This window comes from Anabrus simplex, chromosome 10 (genome assembly GCF_040414725.1).
Source record: "Anabrus simplex isolate iqAnaSimp1 chromosome 10, ASM4041472v1, whole genome shotgun sequence".
NCBI lineage: Eukaryota > Metazoa > Arthropoda > Insecta > Orthoptera > Tettigoniidae > Anabrus > Anabrus simplex.
Genome location: NC_090274.1, coordinates 21,107,786 through 21,126,111, shown reverse-complemented (window position 1 = coordinate 21,126,111; position 18,326 = coordinate 21,107,786). Strand labels below are relative to the sequence as shown.

At 40.1% G+C, this 18,326-nt stretch overlaps 1 protein-coding gene across 1 annotated transcript in view; it reads right to left on the bottom strand.

Moving 5' to 3' along the window:
* Positions 1–18,326, bottom strand: part of LOC137502415 (sterile alpha motif domain-containing protein 5-like) — a 179,234-nt gene that overhangs the window by 67,906 nt on the left and 93,002 nt on the right. The window contains exon 3 of the mRNA XM_068229498.1: positions 17,809–17,926. Within this exon, the coding sequence (XP_068085599.1) occupies positions 17,809–17,926 (118 nt within the window). The remainder of the gene's footprint in view (positions 1–17,808; positions 17,927–18,326) is intronic.

The window sequence follows — 18,326 nt, the reverse complement described above, 5'->3', positions numbered from 1 at the left end:
GAAGAAATTCATCGTCCAAACCGACGCATCGTCGTCAGCAGTAGCTGCAGTCCTTCTTCAAGAGACTGAACTAGGGAGGCGACCCATCGCCTATGCATCTAGGACTTTGTCGGCTCAAGAAGCCAAGTATTCCATCTATGAGCTCGAAGGTTTGGCAGTCTTATTCGCCTTAGAGAAGTTCCGTCTCTATCTGGAACATGTTAAATTCGACCTGGAGACCGATAATCAAGCCTTAAGCTGGGTCTTAGGTAGGCCGCGTCGTACTGGTCGTATAGCCCGTTGGGCCATCCGTATTTCTGCCTTCCAATTCGATGTCAGGCATATCAGAGGTACTGAAAATGTTGTTGCTGATGGACTCAGCCGTATGTTTTCAGACGACGTTGATAACCATGAACAGGTCGACAGTTCATCACCTCCCGAGTCCATGCTATCTGAGGTTAATGCCATCCTAACAGATGCTCCCATGCTTTTTAGGGATATCGAGAAATACCAACATGAAGATCCGACGCTGGCTCCGATAATGGAAACCCTTTCTTCTGGGGAACATGTCGTCCCTTATGTTCTGAGGAATGGTGTTTTATGTTGCCCTTCGAGGCATGACAAGATGATGAAAGTTGTCGTTCCAGCGGTTCTGGTGCCTATGATCTTCAAATACTATCATGAGACCCCATTAGGGGGGCATCTTGGAATCTTTAAAACCCGTGAAAAGATTCGTGAAAGGTTCATCTGGAAAGGTATGGACGGTGAAATTCGTGAACTTGTAAAAGCTTGTAAATCGTGTTTGCTCAGTAAACCCACCATGTCCACTAAAGTAGGCCTTTTGTCTTCTCATCAAGCGTCGCGCCCCATGGAACGCCTGTATATTGATTATGTAGGACCCTTCCCCCAGTCGAAGGGAAATGCCAACAAATTCATCCTTGTATGTGTAGATGGTTTTACCAGATTTTCTTGGTTATTTCCGACTAAGCTGGCTACCGCTCAGTCCACCATTACCTGTCTAAATTCTATTTTTGCTTCTTTTGGTCCGTGCCAATATATTGTATCTGATAATGCTAAGGCGTTCACATCAAATCTTTTTCGTAAATTCTGTTTTGACTTGTCCATCTCTCATGTAACCACTTCTGCTTATTACCCTCAACCATCTCTGGCTGAACGGGTTAATCGTAATCTCAGGTCCGCACTTATCGCCTATCATCATGAAGATCCTTCCAGGTGGGACACGTCCCTGCATTGGTTAGCTTTTGCTTTGAATTCGGCGGTTCATGAATCTCATAAGTTCACTCCAGCTTCCTTGATGTTCAAGTTTGTTCCCAACACGCCGCTCTCTAACCTCTGGTCTCTGAGTGACATTCTACCCGAGACAATAGATCCGGATAATATTAAAGATCTTTGGAAGAAGGCTAAAGCCAATCTTCTGGTATCTCATGAAAAGGTTAGGGAAAAGTATGATCGTGGACGGAGACCCTCCCCTTTGAAGGTAGGTGACCAGGTGATGGTCAAGAATTTTGTTCCCGCGGGCAAGCTTGCCCCCAGATTTCATGGGCCTTCTATCATTCTCGATTTTCTTACGCCAGTTACGTTGTTAGTAAGCAATCCAGCCACCGAGAGGATATTTAGGGTTCACCTGTCACAGGTGAAACCAGTGTAAATTTTGTGTCAACTTGCTTCATATAATTTGAAAGGAATATGAGGGTTATATTTTTTTTTTGAGTTCCACTCTTAAGGCATTCTGCTCCTTCTATTTTATTTTATATGTAAGCATTTCTTGTAAACCTCCCCCGATTGTTAAACTGCCATCCTGTCCTTGTCACGGCCATTACCACGCTCGCGTCTCCTGCTCCACTACACACAGTGGCTGGCTTAGATGAAACGCCATGGATATCTCCACGCCGCTGGCCCCTCAATCTCTCTACATGCCTGTGCCCTCAAAAGATACATGATGGTCCAACACAATTCTGCCGCCTAGTTTTAATGTTTCAGTGCCCCCGCAGCCGCGCGGCGCCGTGCAGCAACTGGGCCCGAGGACGGGCCCCCTCGGCCCCAGCGAGGACGACATGTGCACGGCGAGCCGGAACTCTCCTCCCGGCCAAGGCTGATGTGCGGCGCACGACCTGCTACTTGCCCGCAGCCTGTATATGTTCACCGCGGGCGCGGCGTGTTTCAACACCTCTGCTCCCCTCATAGTGCGGGCGAGCGGTATCTCAGGGTACTTGAGGGGTCCGAGCGGCTTCCTTTGGACGCAAGCTGTAACGGCCGGTCTGGCCATCCAACTTAGCCTACATCAACTACATAGACATTCCTGTTCAACCTTAATACCGTTTCATGGGAATTCAACAGCAATATTTGGTGGACATTGCAAAATTTTTCATCACTTTTAAGTATTAAAAGTTTATCCTCTGAATTCTACTTCTACAAACTTAAAAACTATTCTTCATCTGCAACAACAAAATTTTGAAACTAGAACAAACCAAATTAAGAAAATATCATAAATGCTTCTGCAATCTATCTTCATATTCACATCATAACTTGGAACTTGTTTCAAACTGACTTCATGTGTCATCCCTGGAGGAACTTTTGGGGGGGGGAGGTCTGTACCGGGCGGTACACCTCCACTCCGCTAATTTAAAATGTGCGCCAGTTGAAACTCCTCTGCTGGAGGAACTCTGAACTTTATCTACGCTATTAATTCTCTACTTTCTCAGAAGATGTCACCACGTGGAAAATTTTGAGTTTTTGAACTGTGTCATTTTTGATGTGGTTTTGTTTCACTTGAAGTAAGAAGTGTGAACTTTCTCTTCTAGAGGACACTACTGAAGATCAACAATAGTGCAACCTAGTGAGGAGTCAAAGAACTATTTTTTTGGAGAAAATTTAATTTCAAGAGTTTGTTCTTTGTTAAATTTCTTTCTGTCATTGTTTAAGTTGGCAATATTTACCCCTTTCTTCCCCTTGTTATGAATGTAACCAATCCCGAATTTCTTTAATTAATTTCTGACCAATCAGGGGTATCTTCCCCCAACTTGAATCTGTTGCGGGGTCCTATCCAATAAAATAATTGTGGGCGGGTGTTTTCATTCCCCTAACGCCTAGAACCTTCCACGAGAGGATATAAACTGCTGATTTTTGGGTCTCCGGGCCACTTCTGTTCGATCTTTCAGTGTATTAAGTACATAGCAGGAGGCGGGAAGCGCCTCTTTCTTCGGCAGCGGTCAACAATAAGGTAATGGCCGATTAATAAATTCATTCTTTTCTTGCTCAGCAGTTTAACTTTCGGGGCGGGTGCGAAGCGTTCTACCATGTAACCTTTTCCTAAAATGTAACTACTCTTTTCCTCTATTCTCTTGTAAAGCTACATACTGGGATAGAGAGTGCTAACCCTCTCGAGCTCCCACTCATATTGTTTTGAGGTGAACTTATTTTTCTCAACCTATTCTTCGATAACGTAAAACAAATTGTTCTTTTCTAAGTCACCTCTGTAGTATGGGATTAGCCCTTGCATCAGTGGCCTAAGAGCCAAAGTAGGTCTTAAAATCAAAGTGTATTAGGAGTGCAAGTTCGCCTCCTCTCAAATTGTTTTAGAGGTCATTTAATTAAACCGCTTTTCATTTAATAGACCTCAGTAGATTGGGTATTTTACCCCTGTGTTTATGTCCGTTGAGGACAACTTGAAGGTGGAGTTTGGTGTGGCCTGGGAGAGGCTTAAATTAAAGAGCGAGTGGCTCTTTTGGAAACGGAGTGTTGTGTGCCTCGAGGAGGCTTTACTGTGTAATTTGGAGCAAGTGCTCCAGGGTTTGTTTGGGGTCTTCTGCCCCTTTGTTAAAATTTGTATATCGGAAAGTTGGGCTAGTTGCTCAAGAATTGTCAACTCAGGGCTCGAAGCCCAAACTCTGTAACCCCTGTAATTGTACATTTCAAATTGTGTTTCGGCTACTAAGTACCTGTTCTTTGTTATTACTTAATCTTGAAAAGAAAATATAACCTTGTTAAATTTTACATTAACTTTGATTCCGTAGTTTGAGACCCATTCACGCCCGCACCTTCTTACACCTCTACCTACCACCAAAATACGGTAACAGAATTAATTGACAAAGCATAATGTTTACATATGCTATGTTACTAAATTTTCGACCTATTTATTACATGTTAAATTCTTTCAAATATGTCAGTATTTGTGCGGCGCATCACAAAAGTCGTGTTTTTCGTATTATGGTACTAATGAAAAGTAATCATATGGTTCTAGTATAATCATCACTTGAGCGCCCCCTTTAGACGCCTCTTACGACAGGCTAGGGATACCGTGGGTATATTTTTCGCCTGCACCACCCCACTCACAGGTGGTTGTGTATTTGGTCCGCGAGAGCTATTTTATTTCGCTCAAGTCCGCCGACAAGCCGGTTAGGACCCGACTATCAGCTACCTGGGAGTATCATCTCTCCCCCTGCTACGCAATGTTCGTGGATTCCTGATTTCTTCCAACTGGTTGAATAATTTCACTTAGATACATACATCTATCTATTTGGATGATTTTTATGAATTATTACTATTATTAAATCAATCACCACTAATGTGCATTTACCGCAGTCATCGAGTTGGCAGATTTCCTATCAGCTTTTACTTGGTCTTTCTAATTTAAAAGAAGTTGGACATTTATCGCATATATCTACTATAGTTGGGCCCACGAGAGTTGAACTCTGAATTTGAGCGGCGAAAGCGGCAACTACGAAGTACGCTGCGTTGTCATAGTTACCTCAACCTGCGGCATATCACCCTTTTATAGAGGCTGAATATTTGATCTACTATGTTGGCTTAATACAATTCAATAACTTTTGACCCCTTCCTAAGCTCGTGCTAATAATTTAGGTATTTAAGACAGAAAACGTCATTGCCGATAAATATGAGATTTTATATTCACTAAACTGCCAACAACCTCAAGAAATGCACATGCTAAATAGAACTGTACAGCTAGCCACTGATTCTTCTTCTTCTTCTTTTCCTGCCGCTTTTTCCCACACCTGTGGGGTCGCGGGTGCGAACTGCATCGCACATGTGGATTTGGCCCTGTTTTTACAGCCGGATGCCCTTCCTGACGCCAACCCTCTATGGAGGGATGTAAGCACTATTGCGTGTTTCTGTGGTGATTGGTAGTGTAGTGTGTTGTCTGAATATGATGAGGAGAGTGTTGGGACGGACATATACACCCAGTCCCCGAGCCAGAAGAATTAATCAGAAGCGATTAAAATCCCCGACCCGGCCGGGAATCGAACCCGGGACCCTCTGAACCGAAGGCCAGTACGCTGACCATTCAGCCAACGAGTCGGACAGCTAGCCACTGATTAACTTACAAAAATATCCTTACAACGAATATAATATTCAGTAAACAAACACTTAAATTATTACATAAACCAGAGACAACTAACAGCGACACATTCCTTAAATGTGGCATCGCGGTTATCGTTGCCATAGCAACACACCATTTTCGAGCAACGCTAGTCAATTTTTTTCGCGGGTGGCACTAAACGTCAGGCTTCAATTCCCGTGGGCCCAACTGTAGTAAACTATTACAATACCGAATTCCTCTAGACTGATCCATGTCCAAATGTGTCACCAGAGATCTTTTACATACTACATCGCACATGTAGTGTGACATGGCCTGTATTACAGTACACTGTTCAAAAATTCGACTACATCTTCCGGGTTTGAACCCGCTACCTTGGGATCCAGAAGGTGACACTACAACACTGGTCCACAGAGGAAGTTTCAACCCAGCCGAATCCCTGTGCCGTTTAAGCCTAGACGGTGAAAAATTAGCAGAATTAGTTGTTTCCTTTGTAAAAACACACTTCTGGATTTCGGATTGCGGTGTTAGTTGGATTAACAATTTGAATAGATGTTCTAAAATCAGTGATTGATACGTGACACAGTACACGGTAACAAGATCCTAGTAGCATGATAATATAGGAAGAGCAGTTGAGGAAGTGGGTTAATATGTCCATGCAGCGATGGATTACAGGGCGCAAGGGCTGAACGTGACGTACTAATAGCCAACATCCGTCCAGGGTGAATTGCTAGTTAATTATAGTGACGTCAACCCTGTCGCCTTGTCGTAAATCACGTTTGACTCGCTCCGTCTCCCGTACCAGCACAGTATCGACCTAAAACATGGAAAATGTTGTACACAACCAGAGAATGAGCTTTTACTCGAAGAATAATAACAACATGTCTGTACACTTCTTGACACAAACTGAGGGGAATCTGGGACATAACTGTCAATGACGTTTGCGCCATCACTCCAAATGGTTGTTTGATGCAGCATCCTATCCTGTGCTAATCTTTTCATTTCTACTCCATTCTACATCTACTTTAGTCTGTTTGTCATGTTCACATATTGGTCTACCTCTACAGTTCCTACACCCTACACTTCCCTCAAAAAGCAACGGAAAATGTCCTGCGTGTCCTAAGATGTGTCCTATAATTCTACACTTTCATCTTATCAAATTTAATCAAATCGATCTCGTCTCACCAATTAGATCCAGTATCTCTTCATTCGTGATCCGATCTACCCATCTCACCTTCAGCATTCTTCTGTAACACCACATTTCAAAAGCTTTCACTCTATTTCTTTCTGAAATAGTTATCGTCCATATCTCACATCCATTCAATGCCATGCTCCAGACAAAATTCATCAAAAACATCTTTCTAACTCCTATATCAGTGTTCGTAGTGAGCACATTTCTTAAGAAAGATTTCCTTACTTGTGCTAGTCTGCATTTTATGTCCTGCTTACCTCTGCCATTGTTAGTTATTTTACTACACAAGTAACAACATTCGCCTACTTCCTTTCAGAATCCACTTCCTAATCTAATATTTCTTTCATCAACTGCCTTTGTTGACTGCACTCCATTACTTTTTGTTTTGGACTTCATCTTGTAAGGTAAATGAACCAGCCTTGCCTCACTTCTTTCTAGGTGCCTGCTGCTTTTTCAAAGCCCTCGGTTCTTATCACTTCAGACTGATTCTTAGACAAATGGTAGATAATTCTAATCCCGATCACCTTCAGAATCTCAAATAGCTTGGTCCATTCAACATTATCCAATGCCTTTTCTAGATCTAAGAATGCCATGTGCGTGGGTTTGCCCTTAATTGGTTCTTCTAAGTTCAAACGTGAAGTGAGGATTGCTGCACGTGTTCCTACTTTACTTCTGAAGCCAAAATTATCTTCTCCCAACGCAGTTTGAACTTGTTTTCCCATTCTTCTGTAAATAGTACGTGTTTAAATTTTGGATCAAATCTTATATATTTCGTCCCGCGCTTTGGTCCTCCTTTCTAACACCCATATGTGGAAGTCGAACTATAGGTTTTAACCTTCTTCTTCCTTTAGTCATAATTACAAATTTTCAACATACTTCTGTCTTTTGTATTCGTAAGATTATAATGTGAGAATCTCAATGCACATTAAAATAGTGGCAATGAGACAACGATATGGTCCTTCGCCTTCAACAGTTGCTTAGTGCTTAGTTCCTTGTGCTTGATTCCTTTTCGTCGCACCGACACAGATAGATCTTATTGTGACGATGGGATAGAAAATGGATAGAAGTGGGAAAGAAGCGACCATGGCCTTATTTAAGGTACAGCCCCAGCGTTTTCCTGGGGTGAAAATGAGGAATCATAGGAAACCTTATTTAGGGCTGCCGAAAGTGGGGTTCGAACACACTGTCTCCTAAACGCAAGCTAGCATACGTGACCGAAACCACGCAACCACTTGCTCAGTGCATCCCATGTACAAATACCTTTTGCCACCATAGCAACTCCAAGATATCACTGTCTAGACATTGGCTGAAAACTGGTTGATGTAAATAGAGACCTTCTCGTCCCTTGACGTTTCTTAAATTATGTTATTTGCTTTACGTCCCACTAACTGTTTCTTTCGCAGACACCGAGGTGTCGGAATTTTGTCGCGCCGGAGTTCTTAGTAAATCTACCTAAACAAGGTTGACATATCTGAGCACCTTCAAACACCACCGGAATGGACCAGGATAGAACATGCCAAGTTGCTTGAGGTTTATTGATCGTGATAAAATATGCTAAACGAATTGGAAATGTATGTCTCTTGGAAGAAAATAGCAGTGTTTTATCAGATGTTGTGAAGCTCATTCGAGGGTTTAGAGCTCTATATCCTGATTTATCTCCACTTATGATTTTCAAATCTAAACAACTTTCATACAAACTTCTTAAAATTAGGCCTGGTTCCGTTTAAGAGCCGTTGGAAAACGTTCCGATTTATAAGGAGCATAACTATGGCTCCAGTTTCTAGAATAAGAATATTTGGAGGCAAACCATGCATTCCAAGGAATATATGAATTGTGTAGCAAATTGAAGTAGCTAGCTTTCATCTTTAGTGTTAATCTGTTGACGCTAGTATATGATTTTGAACTACCGAGTATGAGTCTAACTAGTCTCAAATTAATTAAGAATGGCAACTTTCCAGAAAATGATGTCATCTTTCGCAGAAGTGAGCATTTTCCTAAAAAATTCCAATCACGATACCATCATCTTGTAAGATTCTGGCTGGCTGTTCAATAACACTTGATCCGTCACCGGACGAACCTCCCCGTGTTAATATCTGCCGGTTGCTTCCGAGTGAAGTGGAGGCAGGACTTTTGGATCCTCAAATTTTCATTTCTTCAGATGAGGCCGTTTCCATCATCTTCTGTGATGTTCATTAACAAGAGTCAATCCAGCGTCAGGCTTACTGTGAATATTCTCCGGACCAATTCAATTTTTCCTACCCTGTAAATAAGTGCCAGTGCACTTCTTAGTTGCGCATAAGGAATCAAGAATACGAAACAAAGTCCAATGTGCTGTAGTCTTGTGAAGCATTGGCTCACAAAGCGATCGTTGCTCAGCCAGAAGGCCTGCAGATTATAAGTAACGCGTGGTCAACGCAATGAATATTGTGGACTGTTATTCTTAGTTTTCCAGACCGGGGCCGCTATTTCACCGTCGGATAGCTCCTCTATTGAAACCCTCCAGCTGGGAGTTAAGCTTGGTTCTTTGCAATACACAGCACTCGATAATAATTCTGATAAAGCAGTTCACACTAAAATTCTTATACAATTAATAATAGAATTGAGACAGAGAAGGCAAGAGAATAGTAGTCACGCGCTTAAGTCAGTGGCTTATGATCACTCCTGAGAGCTCTAAGTTCTCCCTCTCTCTTCCCATTGTCTGTTCAAGAATCCGATATTGTGCTGAAGTCTATTTTCTTTTTATGTTCCCTCCCCGGTACGAGCACAAAGGCTGGACAAAACACCGAGTAAGAAGAAATTGAAACACGATAAACCTAGTGACGTCAGCAGTATAAACCTCCTTGGAATGAGTAGGAAATATAGTTGTGCAATAGCCAAGACATCTAGAGAAGAACCGGTATGGATGCAATGTTGAAAGTCAAATCAGGAAAACTTACTGAAGCTAACTAAAGTGTAATAATACGGCAATTATTTCATCACAATCGAATCGCACAAGAATAACTGTGTGGAACTCAATTTTCGGGCCCTCGGTCAGACTTTGCTCTACGAGAGTGAAAGCTGGGTGGACTCGGGATATCTTATTCATAAGATAGAGAAGTAACAGACAGAGTGGTGTAGGGTGATAACATTACAAGCTTGAAAATACGGGACACTTACACTGCCGTTGATTATTAGGCCCTATTCAAAATTAGAATATAATACAAGCCAGACTTCACAAATATAATTTATTTACAGAAAACAACTAATTATTATTATTATTATTATTATTATTATTATTATTATTATTATTATTATTATTATTATTATTATTATATCTGTTTCACCCAATTCGGGGTTCGATAGATCTATCAATGGTTAGTGAGTCGTGTTTTCCTGTCCGCCCAGTACTTTTTCATCTTTTCAGATCTTGCCTTCCTCGCTTCTTCAGAATTTCTGTATAGTCGTTTGGGCTTCACCCTGTCCTGAAACCTCTTTATTTTGTTTTCTTCGCGGATCCATCTACAAGCATCTCTTCTGTAACTTCGAGCTCTAGTAGGTCCTTCTCAGTTTCCTCAAACCAGTTTGGCTTGGTTTACTTACTGCGGAAATAGTCGAAGATTCTTTTAGTTATCCTTTTCGGATCCATTCTTAAGGATGTGGCCATAGAAGTCAATTCTCCTTTTCCTTATTGTGTCGACAATCCTTTCTGATTTCCTATATAGGATTTCATTGCTGATGTATGGAAGTTCGTTATTATGGAATTTGGGGCCTAGGATTTTTCGTAGTAATTTCCTTTCCTTGATCTCCAACTTTTCCATTGGACCATATGTAGTTATAGACAGTGTTTCTGCAGCGTAAAGGGCTTCAAGCTTGACTACTCTATTACAATGTGTGATCTTGGAATTCCAGAGGAGGGATTTTTTTGTTATAGGCGTCTTTCGTAACCTGGATGGCTGTTTCTATTTTGGTTCGTCGAGATTCCATTGTTTTCTTCTCCAGACCATTCCGACTGATCCACTCACCAAGGTATTTGAAATCCCTGACGATCTCTATTTGTTGTTACTCCATTTTCAAACATTTTGGAACATATTCAACCTTGGTTATTATTCTGGTCTCTCCAAAGCGATTTCGAGAGACCTCTTTCTTCTTCAGCAGTTCGATGCAATTCTCCTTGAATTCCTCCCACGTCTCAGCTAGTATTATTATTAATATCATAATTCTTAAAATGGAAGTGGTGCAATTCTATTACATAACGTGTTGGAAAATTTACAACTTTCCCTATGCAAAAAGCTAATGATCATGAGTAAGTGTTTCAATAAATGAAGCTCAAATATTGATAAAGAACGATTTATTTGCATCATATCACACAGCATCTTTGGCGACCAAGGCCTACGGTAACGATTAAAGTGACGTCACTGACGGTACACATTTTGCCACGTTACACAAATTTTTGGATGACCCCAGACATTAGATACATTCATGTCAAAACAATGTCCACTATGCAGGATTACAAGTTGCCATTGTTACATGTTATGTCAGTCTTTCTCATTGGTTTGTTACATTTAGTGCCACCATACAAACTGTTATTACTTTACACATACATCAGAGCTTTGTGATAAATAAAGTTTAAAATATATGGGACGGTTCACGTAAAACAGGAAAAAAATACATCTCATATATTTTTTGCCGGAACAACCTTAGAGAAGGCAATCCCGTAAAATAAGGGCCTTGTGGTCACCCTAAAGTAGTGAGACGGATTGTTGGTACAAACAGGTAAGGAGAAAGGCAGTAGATACTCGAAAGGAGATAAAAGTTAGGTTATGAAGGAAGTCGATGGATGGAGCTGTTCCGCATCAGCCGTCGTCAGCGGTGGGTCATGTGAGTCGAATGGAGGAGAATGGATTATCTAGGAGAAGGGTAAGGGTAAGAGAAGTACAGGAAGACCAAAGCCAAAATGGTGTGATTCTGTTTTTAATTATAAGAGATGTGAAATAATAGTTACATTGTGTTATGATTTGTTTGAAGTTCTTCACTGAAACTACAATATTTCCGAAATTATTTTTTAAAATCTCGCAACCGTTAAAATAAGAGGTAATCACTTCAGTCCTTTCTCAGTTACACCTGATCTACTGAACTAATAAAGCTGAAATTTGGTGTAAAATACCTCAATTACCCAGTTTCTACATAAGCCAATTCTAACTGTTTAATACATAACCTTCTCTAAACGAGTCATTAATTAGCAGGTATTTACGGACCTTGGGCGTGTATTATCCTCCATAATGTACCAGTAAAAGAGCCCGACTCTCAGATTAAATTTTCAAGTAGCATGAATATAGTTCTCAGGGCGAAAAACTGGATTAATTGTAGCTAGGGCTCGGTACAGGAGGTAGGTCCTATCTACAGAAAAACTTTGACTCTGATTGCACAAGAGTTTATTCAAATAAGTCATGAATTGGCACATCACCTCTAAGTAGAAATGGATTGTCTTCCTCGTATTCCAATAGTATGGCTCGGGTTCTCCAGCTCACCAAGCCAAGCTGGTTGAAGCACGTTCCAGAAGACTCCAGGGATTGCAGGGACTCCAGATACTCCAGACAGAGGCAGCTGGACTGTCTGGATTGACGGCAAGTAGAGATGTCTCGAACTCTGAGGCCCGGGTCGAACCCCGGTGATCCAGGCGATGAGGCAATGAGACTGAGAGGATTGATGTTCCCAAGGTCACTAGTAGCACTGAGTCCATGAAAACTTTGGATGATCAACTTATAAGCAGAGTTCTTGATAATTGTACATCAAGACTTCCAACACTCCTAAAACGATATGAGTGGTATTAATAATTTTAGAGTTCATCACTAGGAAAATTCCCTTCCCTGAATAACCTTTGGCAACGAAAAATACAAGTCCCTTCTTGTGAAATTATAGTTAAACTCAAAGTTCATTACTGGCGAAGGTGCAAGTCTTTGCCTAAACTCCAATGAAAACACACGTCCATTCACTTGGAGGTTTGAATTTATTTAAAGTTAATCACTGGTGAAATTCATAAAGTCTTTGAGTGACCACTGACTGAAACACAAGTCCTTCCACATAAATAAATTCACTGACGAAATTTATAAGTCTTTTAAACTAACACTGGCAAATGTGCAAGTCTTTGAGTAAATGCAAGTGAAATCCTAACTTTGTTTAGAGTCGTTGGAAAGTTAAAGTTCATCACTAGCAATGTTAATCAATCGCTGACTATTAGAAGGATGAGATCATCAACAGTCGCAAATATTCCACGTAAATAATACAAGTCCATTTCACGAACACTTAGAAAAATTCCGATCTCGAATACTCGAAAATAATACAAGTCCATTCAATGATCACGTAGAAAATTTCTGGTCTCGAACACATGAAAATAATACAAGTCCATTCAGTGAACACTTAGAAAAATTCCAGCTTCGAAGACGCGTAAATAATACAAGTCCATTTAGTGAACACTTACAAGAATTCTGGTCTCGAACCCATGTAAATAATACAAGTCCATTTCACGAACACTTAGAAAAATTCCAGCTACGAAGACACGTAAATAATACAAGTCCAAACACTTAAAAAAGTTTCAGTCTCGAAGGCACGTAAATAATACAAGTCCATTTAATTAACACTTGTAAATATTCTAAGTTCATTTACGAAGACTTAGAAAATTTTCTACAAACTCGAAGTCTTACGAGTCCACTTACAGTACTTGGAAGAATAGTCTTCCCACACTTGTATAACGACAGAGTTCCACGATGATAGTAACAGCAAGAGTGTCCCCGCTGACTACTCAGCTGAGACTGTGTGAATAGGCTACAGTAGGTCCTCCTTTTATTCAATCCGGGATGTCTACGACATAATACGGTTTGATTGAATATCTCCCGAATCCCTCGATGGATTTGCTTGAAACTCGAGCATTGGGACGTTTAGGTGATCCCAAACAAGATGACATATCGCTCGATTCGCTAGCATCATTATTATAGAAATTTCAAAATTTTCTCCATCGAACTCTCTAGAACAAGTGACGTGGAATCCAGAAAATACCAGTCAAGGCTGGTAACACGTGTTGAGACGAGCGGACGGTCTAGCTAGCCCCTGTGGCTACGTCACAGCTCACAGTCGTCATACACTCGCTAGCTGGTCCTCGCTGCTGGTAAACAAACCAGGCGCGCTCGGAACATTACGCGTGGTAAATAAACGTAACTTATGCTCAAAAAATACTTATGTACAGGTCGTAACCGGTACAATAAGTAAAAAATGGAAAAATGTTGAGACCTAACGCCAAATACAGCCCAAAAATGTGTATTTAAGCTTTAAATAAGAAAAGTATTTAAGGAATTATTTGTCAAAATAAATATGTTTTTATGTTTGGATCAGTCAAATTGTTAAGAGTTTTCAAAGCTGTACGATTACTGTGCCTGCCACCACATTTCAATCTTAAGGATGTCCTTGCTCACGAATTTTCTGAGGTAAACAGTTTATTTGTATTACGTTAAATGTTTAAAGTTAACACTTCGCTCCAGCTGATTAGCAAGAAAAGTTATAAAATAAGAGATTGTTCATTTTTAATACAGTAATGACCCCTAGCGAGTTCGTCTGCAAGGTAAAAGTAAATGAACACTTGTAAACTCGTCAAGTAGATATAACAGCAAGTAAATTCTCTGCAATGCTGTGCATTTAAGGGTTAACACTTGGTGTTCTATATGAAAGTCAAATGCATTTCTTATAACTACTTGTTCTCCACGAAATTCGGTTTCATGTTTTAAACACGCGTTCCAGAGCGTACGCTGTTCGGCTGGGTATTTTACAGGTTCTTGGAAGGTCCTACTCATTCAGATTGGTCACCAGCGTGTGCTAAGCTCGCTGATTAGAAATAACATTAACACAAAGGGTGAAAAGAGAAGTCATAGACCTCAACCATTGGCCTGTAAACGGCGTGTAGGTACGTTTTGCTATTTATACAGTGTGTACTAATAAGGTAGGCAAAACATTCGTAAACATTAACATCATTTCACACATACATAAATGTTGTTCATTTCCGTGTTAACAATATTTCTGTTCCTATAACACAATTTTCCTACAATTACATTCAAGTTACATATTTCCTCAATTACGTAAATCATGCCAGTATAGCGGTTGTACACCCCTAATGTTAACAAAAAGGAAATATATTCAAGTTGTAACATTTTATGTTATGTGAAAATAACTATTTTAAATGTGTGCAAGTTCCTGTGATGTTTAAAACGATCATAAACATTAATTAGAGTCTACTTGTAAAAATGGCCTACCCAATGGTGAAAGGGTAGTGAACATCACTGTTACTGGGTAGTCTCGCGTTCGATTCCCGGCCACATCAGGGATTTTAACCTGGATATGAGTCTTATTTCTAGATCCACACAGTGTAGGTGAGAAAATTTGAGAGGCTATGTGACAGTGATGTTTGCTGCCTCTGTCTGGAAAGTCAACAATATCCACCGAGAGGAGTAGTTGCGCTGGCCAGGCATCACATCGTAATCCGCAAGAGCGGTTGCTATGCAGATCGAGGCAAAAAAAAAAGTGTCATAGAGTTTTTCGGTCAGGGAATTATTCACCGGTGTTTTCTTGTATTCAGTTGAGTTTTAAACAGCTGAAAACGTGTGAACGGTTTTATATAAATGAAATTTTATCAATGATTAGCTTCTATCTGTGAATTCTGTACGTTTGGAAGACAACCAACACGGGAGAGATTAATAAGGAATGTAAGACAAAATCACTCACCAATAGAGCAGACGTGATCAAATGGACACTCACCTGAAAAAAAATAAAATAATGAATGTCACAATTTCTCCTTGGCAAAAATTTAACATTCGCAAGTAACAGCCTACAGCGGTTGTAGATACAAACCCGCAGCACACAGCACACACACTGAATGTATAAGAATTCCGTACCCATTTTTGTTGAAACTGTGTCCATCAATCGTAATTTTTGAAAGATCACAAACAATGTTTTGTTAAAAGTATAATAATAAAAATCAGTAGAATTACATAGCGTACATAGCGATAATTGAATCATATGTATCTACGGGTTTATAATAAATACAGTATTTTTTTTACAGTATTTAAAAACATACTAACAAACTCTTACTTTAAGACATCGCTTTAATTATGAACGTTATTGAAGTAACATTTTAGAAGATACATACAGTAGTGGAACAAGAAACATACCTCCGTTAACACCTTTGGGAAAAAGATCATTAGTCTCTTCTGTTTTTTACTGTTTCGCTCCTTTTCTTTCATATACTTTTCAATAACTTTTATTGCTGGGAGAAATACTACCATTGATATTCGACTCATTCTGTATGCAGGTTCGAAACCAAGCAGCCAAGCTTCGTAACTGGAACTTGTCATCCACTATTTCCGGGGTTGCTTTCGTACGTGACCGGTAATGAATCCACAGCCGAAAAACAACGAGGCTTCGGCGATTTTCCGATCACTAGAAGTTTGTTTTTAGGTTTCCGTCATATTAGCTCCCAGCATCACTGTAACCCTTTCTTTACTTGTTAACTGTTCCTCACGAACTACAAATGCTGTATTGCACAGTCAATGTTGTACAAAATTCCAGGAAGGAGATCTTTGCTTCGAGAAATCGAGAGATTCGTTTAACAAAATTTCACGTAATAGATAAATAAATAAACTTGAAAAATAGGACAAACGACAGGGAAATTTTGTTACTTCGGGATACTGAAAATTCGAGTAGTGAAGGTTCGAGATATCGATGCTCCACTGTATTTAAAACAATTATTTTTATGAGAACTGAAAATGGAGTTTAAAATGTTCGTCTTCTTCAGTAAATATCGGTATCTTTCAAAAACTCTTCTTCTACCGCTGTCCTCACACCTATGGGTCGAGGGTGCGAACTGTGCCACACATGGGGAATTGTCCATGTTTTACGGCTGGATGCCCTTCCCGACGTCAAACATCTGTGTATGGATGGAAGTATTTATTCACCATTGCGTATTACTGTGGTGGTTGGTAATGTGGTGTGATGTATGAATATAAGGATATGGCCGGGAAACGAACCGGGGACTCTCTGAACCGAAGGCCTCGATGCTGACCATTCAGCCAAGCAGCCGGAAATTTTAGTATCTCCCTTTCTTCCATATTTAAATAAACTACAGTTTCCTTGCTGATAAATCGTAGGGAATGTTTGTGGGAGAGGTATACATATAGACGAATTTTCATAACGGATTTGTTATCGCTTATTTTAAGTTTGCAAGTTTATGTGAATGTTACCTACAAATGGCAGATGCCGCCCACCCTCATCGGAAGGTCTGCCTTACAAGGGCTGCACTCGGCTAGAAATAGCCACACGAAATTATATTATTACAGTATGGTCTCCAAACAGAGTGGTATAAGGATCACCATCAGTGAACATATGTTCTTAATTGTTAATCCCGCTGTGAGAGTGTGAACTCACCTTATTTAACTACCTTAATAGTTGAGACTAGTGAGGTAACAGGTACGTGTTACTTCAGATTGTCAGCTTGCTCAAATTTCGAGTGATTTATATTTTATTCTCTAATAATATAACTCTGCTCAAACAGCATCATTTTAAAGTTGACGAGTTCTAATTCAGAGTATAAAAAATACAATTCAGTCATTTCTCATGTTACTACTACGAAACAGTTTGGCCTATAATTTAAAGATCCTTACCACGTTTCTAGACTCTGTCTTGCATCATTAATATCTCCTTCCTCAAAATTTCTGAGTTAATGTAATAAATAAGTACAGTAATTAATAAAGTCAAAGAGTAATTAAGGAAATACGTAAAAAAGGCAAATTAATAAATTACTAAGTTAATGCATAGTAACACCAAATAATCTGAATGAGACGAATATTTCCGGGATTTCACGATATTAATACACGGAAAAGTAAAACGAAAGCATCCTTTTCCACAGTTATGAGCTAAAATATGGATACGAACACTAATGTCAGAAAGTCTACTTGGTGTTAAATCAAGTGAAGAATAGAACTCTGTGATCACAAGTGAGCGAATGAGTTTCGAAATATTGGCTATTGGATTATGCATGAACCTTAATTCTGATCTAGAAATTTGGAAAAATTTCGGAATAGCTAGAGTACCTTTAGGGAAAATTAACGTAACATTTTCTTGAATGTAAAATTATAACACTTGTATTAGGTAATCATGGTAGACTTGCGACTTCAGGTAACCTCACAACCAATAATCACACGGATTGAGGTCGGGAGACCGCGGAGGCCATGACGGAAGTGGCGGCTCATCACGCGATCCTCACCAAATGATCTGCGCAAGAGATCTTTCACAATGGTAGCAATATGGGGTGGAGCGCCATCCTGCATAAACGTCGTACCTTCCAGCAGGTGTTTCTCGGCCAGGCTAGGGATGATGCGAATCTGTTGATGTCAATAAAACACAATGACTTGTCAAACATTTGTGCTCATTTGTACCTGTTGTGTTGCTATCTAGCGCCATCTGTTGGCCAGGTTGTGTACTTTATTTTAGTGTCAATAAAACCCCATGTCATAGAAATCATGCGTGTCAATTATTACCCCCCTACCTCCAATATTCCATGAATTATTGCCTCGTCAAATGTGAACGGATTTTTGGGTCACTCTGTATGTGGACTAATCACTTTTTGGAAGTGGAAATAGCACCTTTCGAGCAGACACGCTTCAATTATTATCCGGTATAGTGAAATATGCTAGCACCGCCCCAATTGCTAAGTCAGTAAGAAGAGAAATCTTGATAAACTTGAAATAAATACGCTCTTAGCGGTTTAAGAACTTAGAAACC